The sequence below is a fragment of the Peromyscus leucopus genome, chromosome X, assembly GCF_004664715.2.
Source record: "Peromyscus leucopus breed LL Stock chromosome X, UCI_PerLeu_2.1, whole genome shotgun sequence".
NCBI lineage: Eukaryota > Metazoa > Chordata > Mammalia > Rodentia > Cricetidae > Peromyscus > Peromyscus leucopus.
In genome coordinates, this window is record NC_051083.1 from 17,622,530 (window position 1) to 17,637,309 (window position 14,780).

General features: G+C 37.5%; 1 protein-coding gene across 1 annotated transcript in view; it reads right to left on the bottom strand.

Moving 5' to 3' along the window:
- Shroom4 (shroom family member 4) overlaps nucleotides 1-10,945 on the bottom strand; it is a 101,932-nt gene extending 90,987 nt beyond the window's left edge. The window contains exon 1 of the mRNA XM_028894037.2: nucleotides 9,956-10,945. Within this exon, the coding sequence (XP_028749870.2) occupies nucleotides 9,956-10,071 (116 nt within the window). The 5' untranslated portion in view covers nucleotides 10,072-10,945. The remainder of the gene's footprint in view (nucleotides 1-9,955) is intronic.
- Nucleotides 10,946-14,780: the final 3,835 nt, after the last annotated feature.

Here is a 14,780-nt window from a genome sequence, read left to right on the forward strand (position 1 = left end):
CCTATCCAGAGCCACACCCTTAAAGAAAACTGATTCTACCTTCCCCAGAAGCCATCAACTGTCAATAGCTCCTCAGCCAGGGTGGGGCCTCCTGAGTCCCTCCTCACTCCATACTGGAAGGTGGACTGACTTGACTCCATGCAGCAACTGTGCAAGCAAACACAGTTGCTGAGAGCTCAGGAGTGCAGTGATCCTGTCATATCCAGAGATACTGTTTTGTTCTGCTCATGCCCAACCTGACCTCTGCCTTACAAACTTTCTGCCTCCTCTTCCACAATGGTCCCTGAGCCTTTGGAACCGGGGTGTGATATACATGTCCACTTTTATATTTAAGTTTTATAAACTAAGGTAGACTGAGGAATTTTTTTCTACATCCTACTATAGGGAAGTAGGAAAGACTCAGGGATATATATATATATATATATATATATATATATATATATATATGTGTGTGTGTGTATTTATACACACATGTGCGTGTGTGCATACATGTACACACACACACACACACACACACACACACACACACACACACACACTTGTGGTGGTTTGAAAGAAAATGGCCCCTAAAGGGAGTGGCACTATCAAGAAGTGTGGCCTTGTTGGAGTAGGTGTGGTCTTTTTGGAGGAAGTGTGTCACTGTGAAGGCATGCTTTGAGGTCTTATATATGCTCAAGCCACCTTCAGTGAGACAGACCACTTCCTGTTGCCTGTGTAAGATGTAGAACTCTCAGCTACTTATCCAATACCATGTCTGCCTGCACACTGCCATGTCCTACTATGATGATATTGGACTGAACCTCTTAACTGTAAGCCACCCAATTAAATGTTTACTTTTATAAGAGTTGCCGTGGTCATGGTGTCTCTTCATAGCAATAAAAACCCTAAGACAATATTGCACACAGCCTGATATAGGAAAGTGGCTATGAATAACACTACATGATAAAGATACAACAATGAATAAAGACTTTCCTCACCCTTCATGGTTCTTGTAGTCCAGGGTGAGAAAAATTTCTGAACCACATGGGTTATACTTGCCTATGATTTATTGGTCAAGGAGGCCCCAGAGGCACCCCAAACAATATAGGCTATTACTATTTGCTTTAGGTTACCCTTTATAACTAGATAACACCACCATATTACTGAAGGCATCACACACTTCTGTTGCAGGACACAGAAAATCAGTCTTGAACTGTTGGCTAGCTTCTATAGTTCTGGAAGGTGCTATGCAGGCTGCTGGGGGAGAAAAGATATTAATGATTTTATACAGTCCTGGTACAATACTGATGTACTAGGCAAGATGTGTGCAATGGTGTCATAGTTGTGAGACTATTTATGGTAAGTAACTAATGACACTCAGGATTAGATTTTCAGCTTCCCCACAGGAGGGAATTCATGCCAGGTAATGTATACATGGTGAAAACCCATGGGTAGAGAAGTAACGGGCCTTTGGGCAGAACCTAATAATACTGTTTTTCTAAATGGTCATGTTACCATTCTGTCTTTTAAATATTTGTGTTTATATCCATAGATTTGTGCTAGTTTTAACCTTGGTCAGAGAAACTTCTTATTGCATGGCCCATAGTTAATGCAGCGATTCATTACTGTTGAAAATGCTGAGAAAAAAAATCTGTGTATGATCAACCATAGATAGAATACCTATATCAACAATTTCCCAGTCCCCAAGGAAGAGGAAACATTGAAAAAGAGGGGCAGAAAAAAAATCTAAGAGCCAGAGGATGAGTAGATAGACTGTGAAACGCTGGCCTCTGGGCATGATATGGCTGTTGCATAGATGAACTCAGCAGCTATGGTTATCCGCACAAGATCTGCATAAGATCAAGTCAGCTAAAACTTCCAATATAGAAGGGGAAGGGGCTCCCAGAGGCCCCACCCCAAGCTGGGAGGACCTATTAGCAGCTGATGGCTGCTAGGAGATGGATAGTCACTTTTCTTTGGGGAGTTGGAGGCGTGGCCACTGGTAGGCAGGTTCCTTATGCCCTAGTGTATGATCTCATACCCATGTACATATAGAAAGCACTAATTGGACTCTGGGTTAAAATAAAGGAAGGAAAATATGAAATTTCAAAGGAGATATGATGATGGGGTCCAAACCAGGCGGCTGGAGGGAAAAGTGAGTGGTGGTTATGATCAAGACATATCATATACATATATGAAATATTTAAATAATAAAAATAACAAATAATACAAATAAATAATACTCAGTTAGCAGGCTATATTAAACATGTGGTAGGCTAGACTGGCTTGCCAAACTCTGGTATAATCTTGTAGGAAAAATACATTAGCAGATTCTTTCAATGCATTGTGATAATGATTAGAATTCTATAGGAGCAGGAAAGGGCTACTTGAATCAACCCAAGGTGTCAAAGAAGGTATCCTAGAAATGGGCTCCCCGAGGCTGTAATTTCAAGCTTGTGAATGCTACTAGGAAGGAATCTAGAGAATGAAATTGAAATTACCAGTTCTGTTAAGAAGCAGAAAGTGAAGAATCATAGAGTTGATAATCAGCATGATATTCCTGAAAACTTCATTGTTACAGAATAAATAAACAACAAGGTATACTTGATGAAGTTGCAGGTATAAGCAGAGATGGGGATAAATGGCTCACTCTTCTTACTGCCCACTGGGCAAGGAAGGTCACTGAGAAGTTTTCAGCAGCAGACAGATATATAATTGAATCTATATTCTGGATTTGCCTCTGTGCTAACAATACCTTGGCAGACAGATTTGAGACAGTTTGGAGAAGAGATAAGGAGGGACTGAACTAGGGTGGTCACAGAGAAAATGCAAAGAAGAATAAAGATCCTTGGACGGTCTAAAGGGCAAACAGCTCTCAGTTACAGTCGAGAATGACTGCTGGGTTTCCCACTCAGATGTATCAACTACTATTGGCAGTGGGGGAGTGTAAGGGGCTAGATAATGAGTTCAGATTTATACATATTTGAATTTCCTGTTAGATTTTCCAGTAGTGATTCTTACTGGTCTTCCGAATATATGAATCTGAATTTTAGGGGAGATGAGAATTAGAAATATACTCATTAGCACTGAGGTGGTAGTTGAAATAATGAGTGAATGTAATAGCTCAGATTAGATGAGTGGATAAGCAAACTACAAGCCAGGGTGGTCAAAGGGAGGTCAACAGCATAGGAGAAAATGAAACTGAGGCTTTGGTAATGTAAAAGAATGGGAATGAAGAGAATGGTGTATGAGAAAAGTAGATGGAGAAGAAGTTGTTACTACAGAGTTGTATTGAGTTCTTCTCTAGGGATTCTGGAGAATTGAGCCCTGATGCCTCCAGGTAGTGGCTCCCAAACTGCTGGCTTTTCATTTAGAAACTTTAGTAAAATTCATAACTGGAATAGCTCCCACTACTCAAGAGTTTTTGATTAGTAGGCCTAATATGACATCCAATAAAATGCATTTGTAACAAGTTCCTAAGTGATGCTCACTAATGAGTACCAGCTCTAAAACATCTATTGTATGATTAATTAATTTTTCTCTAATGGATCTACGCATCTTCCTTAGAAAAACTGAAATAATAGTCACAAATTATATTCTGTGTTCAGTGACTGAGGAACTCCGGTCAAGACAGACTATAGGTTTTCATGATTGAATTCACAGACTCCAGGAAAAGCCTGACATTAAATAAATAATTGCTGACTCAAATGCTTACAAGAGCTTAAGCATGGTGCTACATGCTTGTAATTCCAGGGTCTTCGAGGCTGAGGCAGGACAATCATGAGTTCAAGACCACGCTGGATAAGACCCTGTCTCAAAAGTGAGGAGGTGGCAAGGTCTGCTGTGGGATAATCATTCTATATGCCGTGAATATGTATTACTCTCATCGGTTAATAAAAAAGACTGGCCTATAGCAAGGCAGAATAAGGCTATTCATATATAAGCCTCTGAAACCAGGCAGTTGGGATGGGAAAACTCTGTCTACAAAGATCCTTTGCATAATCAGAAGAGTGAAAGAAAAGATGAGCATGAATCAGGTGCAAATCAGGTGTAAACCACAAATGGAAAAATGATCTGGAGGCTAACTGATAATATTTATAAGGAAAGTAGGATGACAAACGCTACTTTGAACTTCAAAAATTAAAAAATTAAAGGATATCACAATAGAATAGAGGAATAACCAAACTAGAGGAAGTGAAAATACTGTTCATTAAATAACTTCTTAGTTTTTGTTTGTTTTGTTTTTTTGAGACAGGGTCTCCTGTAGTCTAGGCTGGTCTTGACGTCATTATATACCTAAGGCTGGCCTTGAACTCCTGATCCTTCTGTCTCCGCCTCTCAAATATCACAACCAAAAGTACTGGTCCTATAGGTATATGTCACCACATCTGACAAAAACAAACAAAACCCCCAAACTTATCATTATAGTATGTGTTTCTATCCATTATTTTTTTTCTTCCCCCTCTAAGTTTTATTGTAATAGACTTTTTTTTTCCTACTGAGCACCAAGCCAAAGGGTCTTGTGCTAAGTACACATTCTACCACTGAGTTTTGCTTTGCTCTGCTTTGCTTTTTGCTTTGTGGTACTAGGAATGGAAAACTGAACCTGGGGCGTCACAAATGCTCTACCACTGAGCTGTATCATTAGCTATTTAAAAATCACTTTATGCAATATCTTTTAGCTATTCACATAATCAAAAGTATTTGCACACATTTTTCAGTGGAAGTTTTGTTTTTAAATTTCATCCATATATATCCTTTATACGTCATACACATTTCTTCTTAAGGGTACTCCTTAGTGTTTTATGTGTTTAGATAGTGTGTGAGTGGGAGCTCTTACTTTGTACAGCTTCTAATTGGTTATTGTGGTCCAGTGTTATTTTTAAAATACATTTTTTCTTCTTTGACTTCTTTAAACTAATTTCAATACTTTACAATTTGGTCAATAGAGTTAAATAAAGACTAATGTATGTTCATTTCTAAGTCTGTATAAGAGTCAAGATTTTACCTTTTTCCACAAAAAAAAATCTTTTAGCTTTTAAAATGAGCTGTTATCATCCTATAATTCAAAACTACATTTATGGACTTTGCATCTAACTCAATAATTAGAGTATCCTGTGTGGGAGCAGGGTATTAGGTTGTAGTATCAAACTGACGCTGGCTTCAAAAACAACTGGAATAAATCTGCAACATTTTCAGATCTATCAAATTGTCATGGAGTCTAGGTTATTTCAAAAACTTTGAAGGCACTCACTGATTGAAAGTATGTGAACTTAAAGTATTTCTGGAAATTTTCGTTTAATTATTATTGTTGTTTTCAGTGTTTCTGCTGTTTCAGGTCCTTTCATTATAGGGCTTCTCAATTATTTTGGCATTTAAAACTGAAGTAAATATGCTAAATTTCTCTGTGATTTCAAGATTTCCTAAAGTATAATTATAATAATCTGTAGTTAATTCCAGAAACTATTTCTATGATATTATTTGTCACTTATCATTTAAATTTTATTTATAATTCATCTTTGTTTACTTGATTAAATTTGCTAGAGGCTTACCTATTTAATCCATCTTCCCAGTCCCCCAAATCAAGCCCTTGGCATCAGTATTATATTGGATTTGTAGATATGTAATTGTATTCTTCATTTTTAATAAAATATCAAGTGTTATAAATTTACTTCTGAATACTAATCTCAAAGCTCTGACAAGTCATGCTCTCATCTCTATTATTTTTATTAGTTTGCTATTTTTTCTTTGATCTGATATTTACATATAAATGTGTTCTGCTATATTAAAGTTGCAAAAGATTTTTTTTTAAATTTGGGAAATTTGTACATTCTCATCAGAAACAAAAGCCAATGTCACTTCTGCTGCTAAGAATTTGCATATATTTTCTCTGCAGCATAACATGCAATCATTTTTAGATGTTACATGAATATTTGAAAGTAATGAAACATTTTAAAATTGTATTAATTAGAATGAATGACTTATGCTTTCAACTCTTCCAAGTATTTGCATTTTGGTGTTCTTTGTTTTCATGCCTAAGTTATATCAAAGTCTTCAATACAGACATTTTCATAAATTTTCTTTTTCTACTGCTAACAGGTTTTTCTTTATATATTTAGATATCATGATTTTTAGTTAAAAATGGTACTTAGTCACAAAGTCCTAGTCATAGCTGAGGAGCTAGTGGTAATCAATAGCTACCTGGAAAGGGAAAGTTAGTTTTCTTTAAGGATATGTCCCCTAATCGATCAAAAATGGTTCAGACTCAGGGGTATACAGGCAGGACTACTTGGAGCAATGTTTTTTCAAAAAGAAACCCATGAAGGTACAAAGTTGGGTGGATATGGAATTGGGGTCTGGATCTGGGAATAGATGGGGAGGATGAATATGATCAAAATACAATTAATGAAATTCTTAAATAATTAACAAACTATTAAAAATTGCTCATGAATATCATGTCACTAATGTGGTTAAATATTCTATCCATATAAAATAAACCTTTTGAGAATAGCACAGCTCTATGGTTCTTATTTTTAATTTTTGTTCAAGTAGAAAATAGACCTGCTCAGATGCCTTTTTTGGAGCATGGATTGATTGGAACGAGATAAAACTGAATGCTGAGAAGCCAGTGGGAAGGCTCTCAAAATAGTACAGGTGAGAAAACACGAGTGATTGAATTAAGACCAAACAACAGAGGTTTAGAGCAGGTTAGACATGTCAAGGCTTGAATTTACTTGGCCTTGGGAGTGAGGCAAGAGGAGGTCTGACAATGATACCTGGATTTCTGACTTAGTTAACTATCATTAAAGGGCAATGTAGGGCTGCGGACCTTTTTCATAAACTGAAGGGGAAATTGGGACTAAACAAGAAGGAACTAACTTCCTATATCATGTCCACAGCAGTCCATAAGGGAAGGTGAAGTTTTCCACAAGAGGGCAGCAGCATCTCATAAATTATGCATGGAATGCCTCAAGTAATAAGGGCTGAAGTGGGGGTGCTGAAAAGGGTAGAAAATGTAGGTACTGGGAGCCACAGAACCTTTCAGCCCATGCAAACCAAAGGTCCCTGCTATCTCCAAAGCTGTAACTACAGCCACTCCTAAGTGACTCTCTGTAGTGGCAGTGTCGCTGGAGTAAAGAAGAGAGGATGAGTGGTTAAAACCCCAAAATCCTCATATCCCTTGAAACTTCTCTGATAATATTCACATTGTAAAAGTGCCTCTGTCTTTCTACAACCAGCATCTCACCAAGAGCCATGTTCTCTGTTCAGATATTTGCCGTACCCAATTGGTTTCCCAGCAAATCATACTCTGTAGACTAGGGTACAATGTACGTTACAGCTCTAATGCACTTCCCATCTAACAGTGTTTGGCTACTCCAGTTATGCTTTTTTTTATACCTCAGAGAAGGGAATGGAATGAGATTCCCTGATACAGCATTATGCATCTATGGCCAAACCACCTTGATCTTGGAAGCTAAGCACGATCAAGTCTGGCTAGTACTTGGAAGGGAAAAACAATTATGTAAGAAGAATTTTATATAAGTTGTATTATTTAATCTTCACAATAATAACACTATTCAAGGAATTACAATTTCCATGTAATAGAACAAAGAAGTAACACTCAGGAACCCATCAGATACTAAACAAGAACTCTTATCAAGTGACCCCCCCATGAAATCTTACTTAAAACATATATCATAACTGATACAAAGTGGTGAAGATATATATCAATAGCAGAGAGCACTTGGCTAGCATATTCAAGGCCTTGGATTCCATTCATGTAAGATGGAATCAGTGATAACATAGCTATTATATGGTACAAGGCATTACTTACCGTGATGCCTATATCTGGAAAGGCATGGCTAATATTAGGTACTAGATCATGCAATACACCAATGGAATTCTATATAATCTGCCCCATGTAACCCTGAACTGTTATCATTTCTCTTTCAGGGAACGATTGTTTGGATAAATTGTCTGAGTGTTACATGTGATCAATAGAAGAATTTATGATAGCTCTCCTTCTGACTTGGTTGCTAGAGTGTCACCAAGATAGGGAGCTTTGGTGGAAAATAAGGTATTAGGCTTGGAACAGCATACTAAACTTAAAATGCTATAGGTACATCTAAATAAATATAAATATCCAAGAGGAAATTGGTTATATGGTCTGGGACAGAAGAGATAGAATCATCCACATATAGATATAAATTGAAAGAGGAGGAACCAGTGATATTTTCCATAGTATAATTTCCATATTATGAAGTTAGAAAAGGTAGAAATACTGAAAACAAAATGCTTAAGGCACAGTCAAAGTGATGGTCAAGTCATAAACAAAACTGGTTACAACATGGACAAAAAAATAGGACACAAAGAAGTAAACAGAGTATGTTGAAAGTCAGAGTTTCACATAGGAGTTTAAATCATATATGACGAAGACTGAAAATAATCTACTGGTTTTAAGAATAAGGCCACATTTTGTCGATTTGAATTATAGAGATCAAGTTCAGACCGCAGGTATTCGAAAGCTAAATAGAAGGTAGAAAAGTGCATGCACTAAGGATAGACTCTGCTTTTGAGATGGAATGGAAACAAAAGGAGGAAAAGAGCAGTAGCCAGAGGGAGAAATATCATGGAATGTAATTCACGTTTTTCCTGTAATAATAATATATTATAAATAATTTAAACCATATGATATGATGTACTATGATAATATTTCTTTAATAATAACAATGATGCAGAAACTTAGGCATGTGTATAAGATAAAGGAAACCGACCAACGAAAAGGAAAAGCCTGAGCTCTAGCAGCCCAAAGTAGAGATACTGCAGAAAAATGAAAGAAATGATCTGGGGGTGGAGCTCAAATGTGAGAGCACTTGCCTAGCATCAGGAGGCCCTTATATCCATCCCCAGCACCACAATAAAAAGGTGTGTGTGTGTGTGTGTGTGTGTGTGTGTGTGTGTTTATAAATACATAAACACAACCTGCTAACCTCATATAATGTTGTTTGTAGGTCTATCTTTTCAGAACTGACCATTTGGTATTAGATAACCGATTAGTGTGCTCTTCGCTAGGGAAGACAGTTTCTCCTGCTCTCAGAAACAATATTCACAGAAAAAGAGGCCATGACTTGGAAAGAGAACAAGGGGAGAGGGTTTAGAGGGAGAAAAAAGAAGACTGAAGTGATGTAATTATGTCATAATCTCAAAAAACAACGAAAACGTTTTTTCAAAGGGCACATGAGCAGGCAGATGCTTTGGCAGCAGCCTGGAGTGACCACACCCAATGGTGTCCCTGCCCTTCCTCTGCCTGTGTAACGCTAGGGAGCCAAAATCTGTCTATTTCTGATGGTTTATTTCCCTAATCCCACCTACCCTTTAGCTCAAATTTTACCTCCTCTTTTGAATGTAACCCTACTGAATTCTGACATGACCTCTTTTCTCTTTAATTAACAATTTCTGTTTCAACAATCTATTTAACAAGTACAAACAATTCTGTGAAGCGTTTTATTGCTTCTTTATATTATTAATTTTTATTGAAACATACATGCTTTTTTCACCTGTGAGACTATATAAGGTAACATTTCTGTCTTGGCATTCGCCATAGCATCCAGAGAGCTTACCATGGCTGGCAGCAGAGTTCTTTTAAATCTCTGTAGATATGTGATGGTTAAACAATGACAGGGGAGAGAGGAAAAACCGCTAGGTTATATAAAGCTTTGCTTGTTTTGAGTCACTGGGTCCTCAAAAGAGTGAATAAGTTGAGTCCGGAAGAAGCATTTATCTGAAGGGGTATACTGAGCATATGACAGTGTCAAAATATGAACCAACAGCCCTTTGTCCATTCTGCTTTAGTTGTCTGCACAATTCTGTTCACAGAAAATACCTCTCTTCTTGATGATAATGCTAGAGATGCCACTTTATTGAGGCTAGATTATCAATCAAGTACTTTTCAATGGCCTCTGCACCTGTGCCTTACCTCCTGACAATCAGCTTGAGGATCCTGAAGGAGCCTTTGATAAGGATGAGGGCTTCTTGGCGGGAGCCATACAACGGAGTGCCATTGATATTCACCAGCTCATCGCCAGTTCTCATCTTCTGGGACAAGGCTGCCTTGCCTCCATCTTCAATCTGTGTTGCAGAGAACAAAACAGAAAGCAGTCATGAGGGGACTTCTGCCCCAGAATTTTATTTCCTGACTTCTCCCAACCTTGTAGCCACAAGTAGCATTGGCAAATTCTTCCATTCAGCTTCAAGAGGAGCTGAGGAGTTGATCATAGACCATTGGTTACTGAAGGCAGAACTTGAACAAGCTCTTGAGAAACGAGGCAACACAGCAATAAGGCAATTCATCCCTGAAAGAAGGAACAGTTCATCTGGGATGACAGCACTTCTAAAAAAGAAAGTGATGCTTAGAAGGAAGTCCATCGTGTAGCTGAAGTAGCCCATGACACTGCAAACTGTGCACACAAATTAGAGCCAGCAGAGTGCCATCAAAAGCTGGGAAATCCTTTTCTACCTTTGGGCAGTTTTGCAGTCTGACAAAGTTGGGTTTGGACTGGGGCTCTACTACTTTCTAGCTGTGAGATTCTGAGACGGTTACCTAACACTTTAGAATCAAATTGCCTCATATGCAAACTGTGCCTAGCAAACCCACTCACCTCACGGGATGCTTATGTCATTTGTTTGGGAGCTCTGAGTTCTTAGCTGATTATTATAACAAGAGGGTTGATGCTGAAAACCTTGATGGCGACCTCTAGCTCAATATTCGGTGGTCAGAATGCAACTCTAAACATATGAAGTAAGTACAAAGTCATTGTCTCTTTAATATATTCCTAGCATAGTACTCGCCTATGGACAGTCAGTAAAAACTGGGAATGTGTTATTAATCCACCACAATTTAGGCATTCTCAATCACCAGGGTAATCTCGGCAAAGATGCTTTCAGGCTGCGGGACTCTGCAAGCAAAAGTAGAAGCAATAGCCACTTGGATAGGCAAAAGCCAAGCAGAATGGCCCCAAAGACCCAAGTTTATAGCAAATTTTGTACATAATATCCCACTTACCACAAATGTGATTTCCCCCTGTTAGAGTATTAATTCTATCTACAGTAATGGGGTCATCTCATCCATCATTAACCTATTCCCCAAGTACTTAATGTATTTTCATATGTACAAAACAACAAACCCACTGAGTGCTAGAGATACACAAATAAACAAAGCTCTTAGCTCCTAGCCCCAGATGGGAAATCTTGTCTAAAGTTTAAATGCCCACTAACATGATCATGTTAAATAAAAATCCAGCCCACCCACATTAAGTGTTTTGGGTAATATGGTAAGTAAGAATGATCAAATCATACAATTCTCAGGGGAAGGAAGATTCTGAGCAAGTTATCACTGGGGGCTGACTCTTACCAAGGCTATATTTATACTTTTTTCATTCGAATCTTTCTCTCAGTGTTTTATCACACTCCCTCCCTGAATCCCTGCCCACATCACGAAAGTCAGAATATTGCTTTGTGAACTGTCAGGTAGAATCTTTTGAGTTCAAAGAAAAAAATACTAATTCAGGATTTTTAAACCCCATTAAATAAATTGAAATTCTGATTAAATTACAGATTTATCAAATATATTGTTGCTAACTCAACATTTAAAAAAATAACCTCTGAAAATCACAGGCTAGCCAACTGACACACACACACACACACACACACACACACACACACACACACACACTTTTTCCAGTACCTGGCAACCATTCACTATAAAACAACCTAATAATGGCAAATAGGGACTAACTCTCAAGAAATTAATTTGGATTATACTCTTGTTTCCATTGTCATTAGCATTACTGCTTCACAGACACTGCTGCCTGCCTTAAAAAATTACCTACTCAGCCATGTGAAGGGAAGGCAGAAGAATCAGGAGTTCAAGGTCAGTCTGAGCTATGTGAGACCCTGTCTCAAAAACTACACCACCAACAACAACATTAAGGGGAAATTTGAAGTAAAGTACTATAGTTGCGTTTCAGAAAAACAGTCTGAATGACTCATTTTTCTGGCTTGCATGAGGCCTTTAGCTTTCTGACAGTTAACAAATAATCATAAACAGGACTAACTAATGAATGCTAATAGGGTTTTTTCCACTGATGCACATTAGTCTTAATTAACTCTACATATTTTGTATTCATACAGTTCAATTATCCATATTATTGCTACCCATAGAAAGCTGTCTCTTCCATATATATTGATGGTAAGTAGATCCTCTGGTTAAATATTCAGTTATATCTAAAAGATATTTGCTCATTCCAGGCCACAAGCAGGAAAAAAAAAAAACCTTTTAAACTAAAATGTTTAATTAATGCTGCAATCAAAGCTTTCACATTGCTATTTTGGCTGCCATTTTCTGCATTTAGGTAGGGACTATTTGTTTTTTAACTAGAGTTGTAGGTCAACTGCTTGCCCTTTCTGTATTCCAAATCTCTTTTCAGTCACCAGCATAGTATTCCTCAGAAAAGATGTATTGCGTGTAGTGAGGCCACTTTAGTACAAGTATGAAGATGTTCAGATGAGAAACAAGTGAATTTTTGTTACCTAGCACAATCCCAGATCCCAAACGTATCCAGATAAGGAAATAAGGTTACATTTGATTGAAGTAAAACCTCAACCTAGTCACTCTCTAGAGGCAGGTTATTTATTAGGCTGTATAACTAACTCTGTACCCATCAGGACTTTTGGGGTTGTTTTTCATTAATGTTTCTCCCCTCTACTCTATCTCCTCCCAGCTCCATGTCCGATTCTTCTATTGATTATTTGGCCTTTTGACAGCTAAACTTCCAGGTCAGCAGCTAAAATGCACATTTGTTTATAAAAAACACTTGCTAATGTTCTTAGTAAGGAAAAAGTAAGAATACAGAGGAGGAAGACTAGAGAGGAAAGTCAGCAACATAGAGGAAAAATTCAAAGTGGACGAGAAAATCAGCAACATATTTGAAAGAGTCAGCAAGGAAATTGATATTTTAGATGGAAGAAATTAGAAATGTTAAAAATGAAAAAGCTCAAGCAACCAAATAAAATACACAGTAGAAAGCAGCATTGATAGACTCAACCAAGCAGAAGAAAGACTATCAGGGATAAAGTACAAGGTCAAAGAAATACTACACTCAAGTACCAATGAGGACAAAACCAGATAAAAATGATCACAATAATCAAGAACTCCAGGACATGATCAAAATACCAAAGCTATGAATCCATGGAATCGATCTGGAGCTAACCTGGAGGCCTCTTCCTGAAGACTACCTCTCAATTTATCCAAAGATGCTATGTAAGCTACCAAGTTAGAAAACCAGCCAGTATTCCTACCCAGCTGTAAAGCCCATGAACCACAACGATGACCAACATGGCAAGATGTCTCCAGTGGTACAATAAGTAGTAGCATTTATATTTTGGGGATAATCAACAACTATTTAATTGGACTTATGGTCTGATCCACAGGAGAGAATTCATGCCTGGCATTGTAAATTTCTAACTACCAGTTGCTGGTGAGGTTATGGACCATAGAGAAGAACTTACTACTGCAAATTTCTTAAACCAGTATAACTTCTAACTATATTCTAAACACTTATCCATGAGTGAGTGTACGTGTGTGTGCGTGTGCATGTGCGTGTGCGTATGCGTGTGCGTGTGCGTGTGTGTGTGTGTGTAGCTCTCATCCAATGTTAATGAAGCTTTTCTTTTTGCAGCAGATGGAGACTACTACAGAAACTCACAATTGGTCAAAATTTAGAGAATAACTGAGGGTGTAGTGCCCATCCCCAATTGATGAATCTAAAACACACAACCCCTATATCTAAGGCTCAGAGAACATCACAGATGAAGGAAAGAGTGTAAGAGCCAGGGGATGAGATAGTGTCTTCTACACAGGACAGCGAAGCTGCACCCATGAAATCTCAGCAATAAAGTCACATTACACAAGACTTGCATTATGACAACACCAGTGAACATGCCAACTCAGATGGGTGAAAGCTCGCAAGCACTCACCCCTAGATGAAGAGCTGTAGAAAATGCCTGAAAAAGGGAGAATCAGTGTTCTCCACGGATGAGATTCCTGATAGGTTATCCTTAGTAGACAACCAGAAACATATATATATATATATATATATATATATATATATATATCAGTAGTGCTCTATAGACTCAGTAGTTACCTGATAATTGATTGTTAGACAGTTCCATAGATAGATATAGACAGATGATAAATAGGATAGGACAGATATAGAGGATTGATATAGGTTACATATATATATATATATATATATATAACAATAATAATTAAAGAAAATGTCAATAATTAGAGAGGGAGAAGGGGAACATGGGAGGAGTAAGAAAGAGGGGGATGGAAAGGATGTAAATACAGTACTCATGTTTGAAATTCTCAAAATTAAATAAAAATTTAAATTAAAAATAAAATAAAATCTAAAAATTAGAAATCAAATAAACAATACTAAATGCTATATGAAGGGAAAGAATAACTCTCCAACAAAAACAGAAATGACAGAGTAACACCAGATCACTTGTCAGTGATGCTTGAAGCCAGAAAAGCATGAAATGACATATTCCAAGTACAGAAAGCAACTAACAGCTAAGATTGCTATATCCGGCAAATTTATCATTCACAATTGATGGAAAAATAAGGACACTTCAAGACAATCACAAGCCAAGGCTGTTCATGACAATCAAACTAGTACTGCAAAAGATACCAAAAGAAATGCTAAACACGGGGAAAGAATTAGTTTCATGAGAAGGAT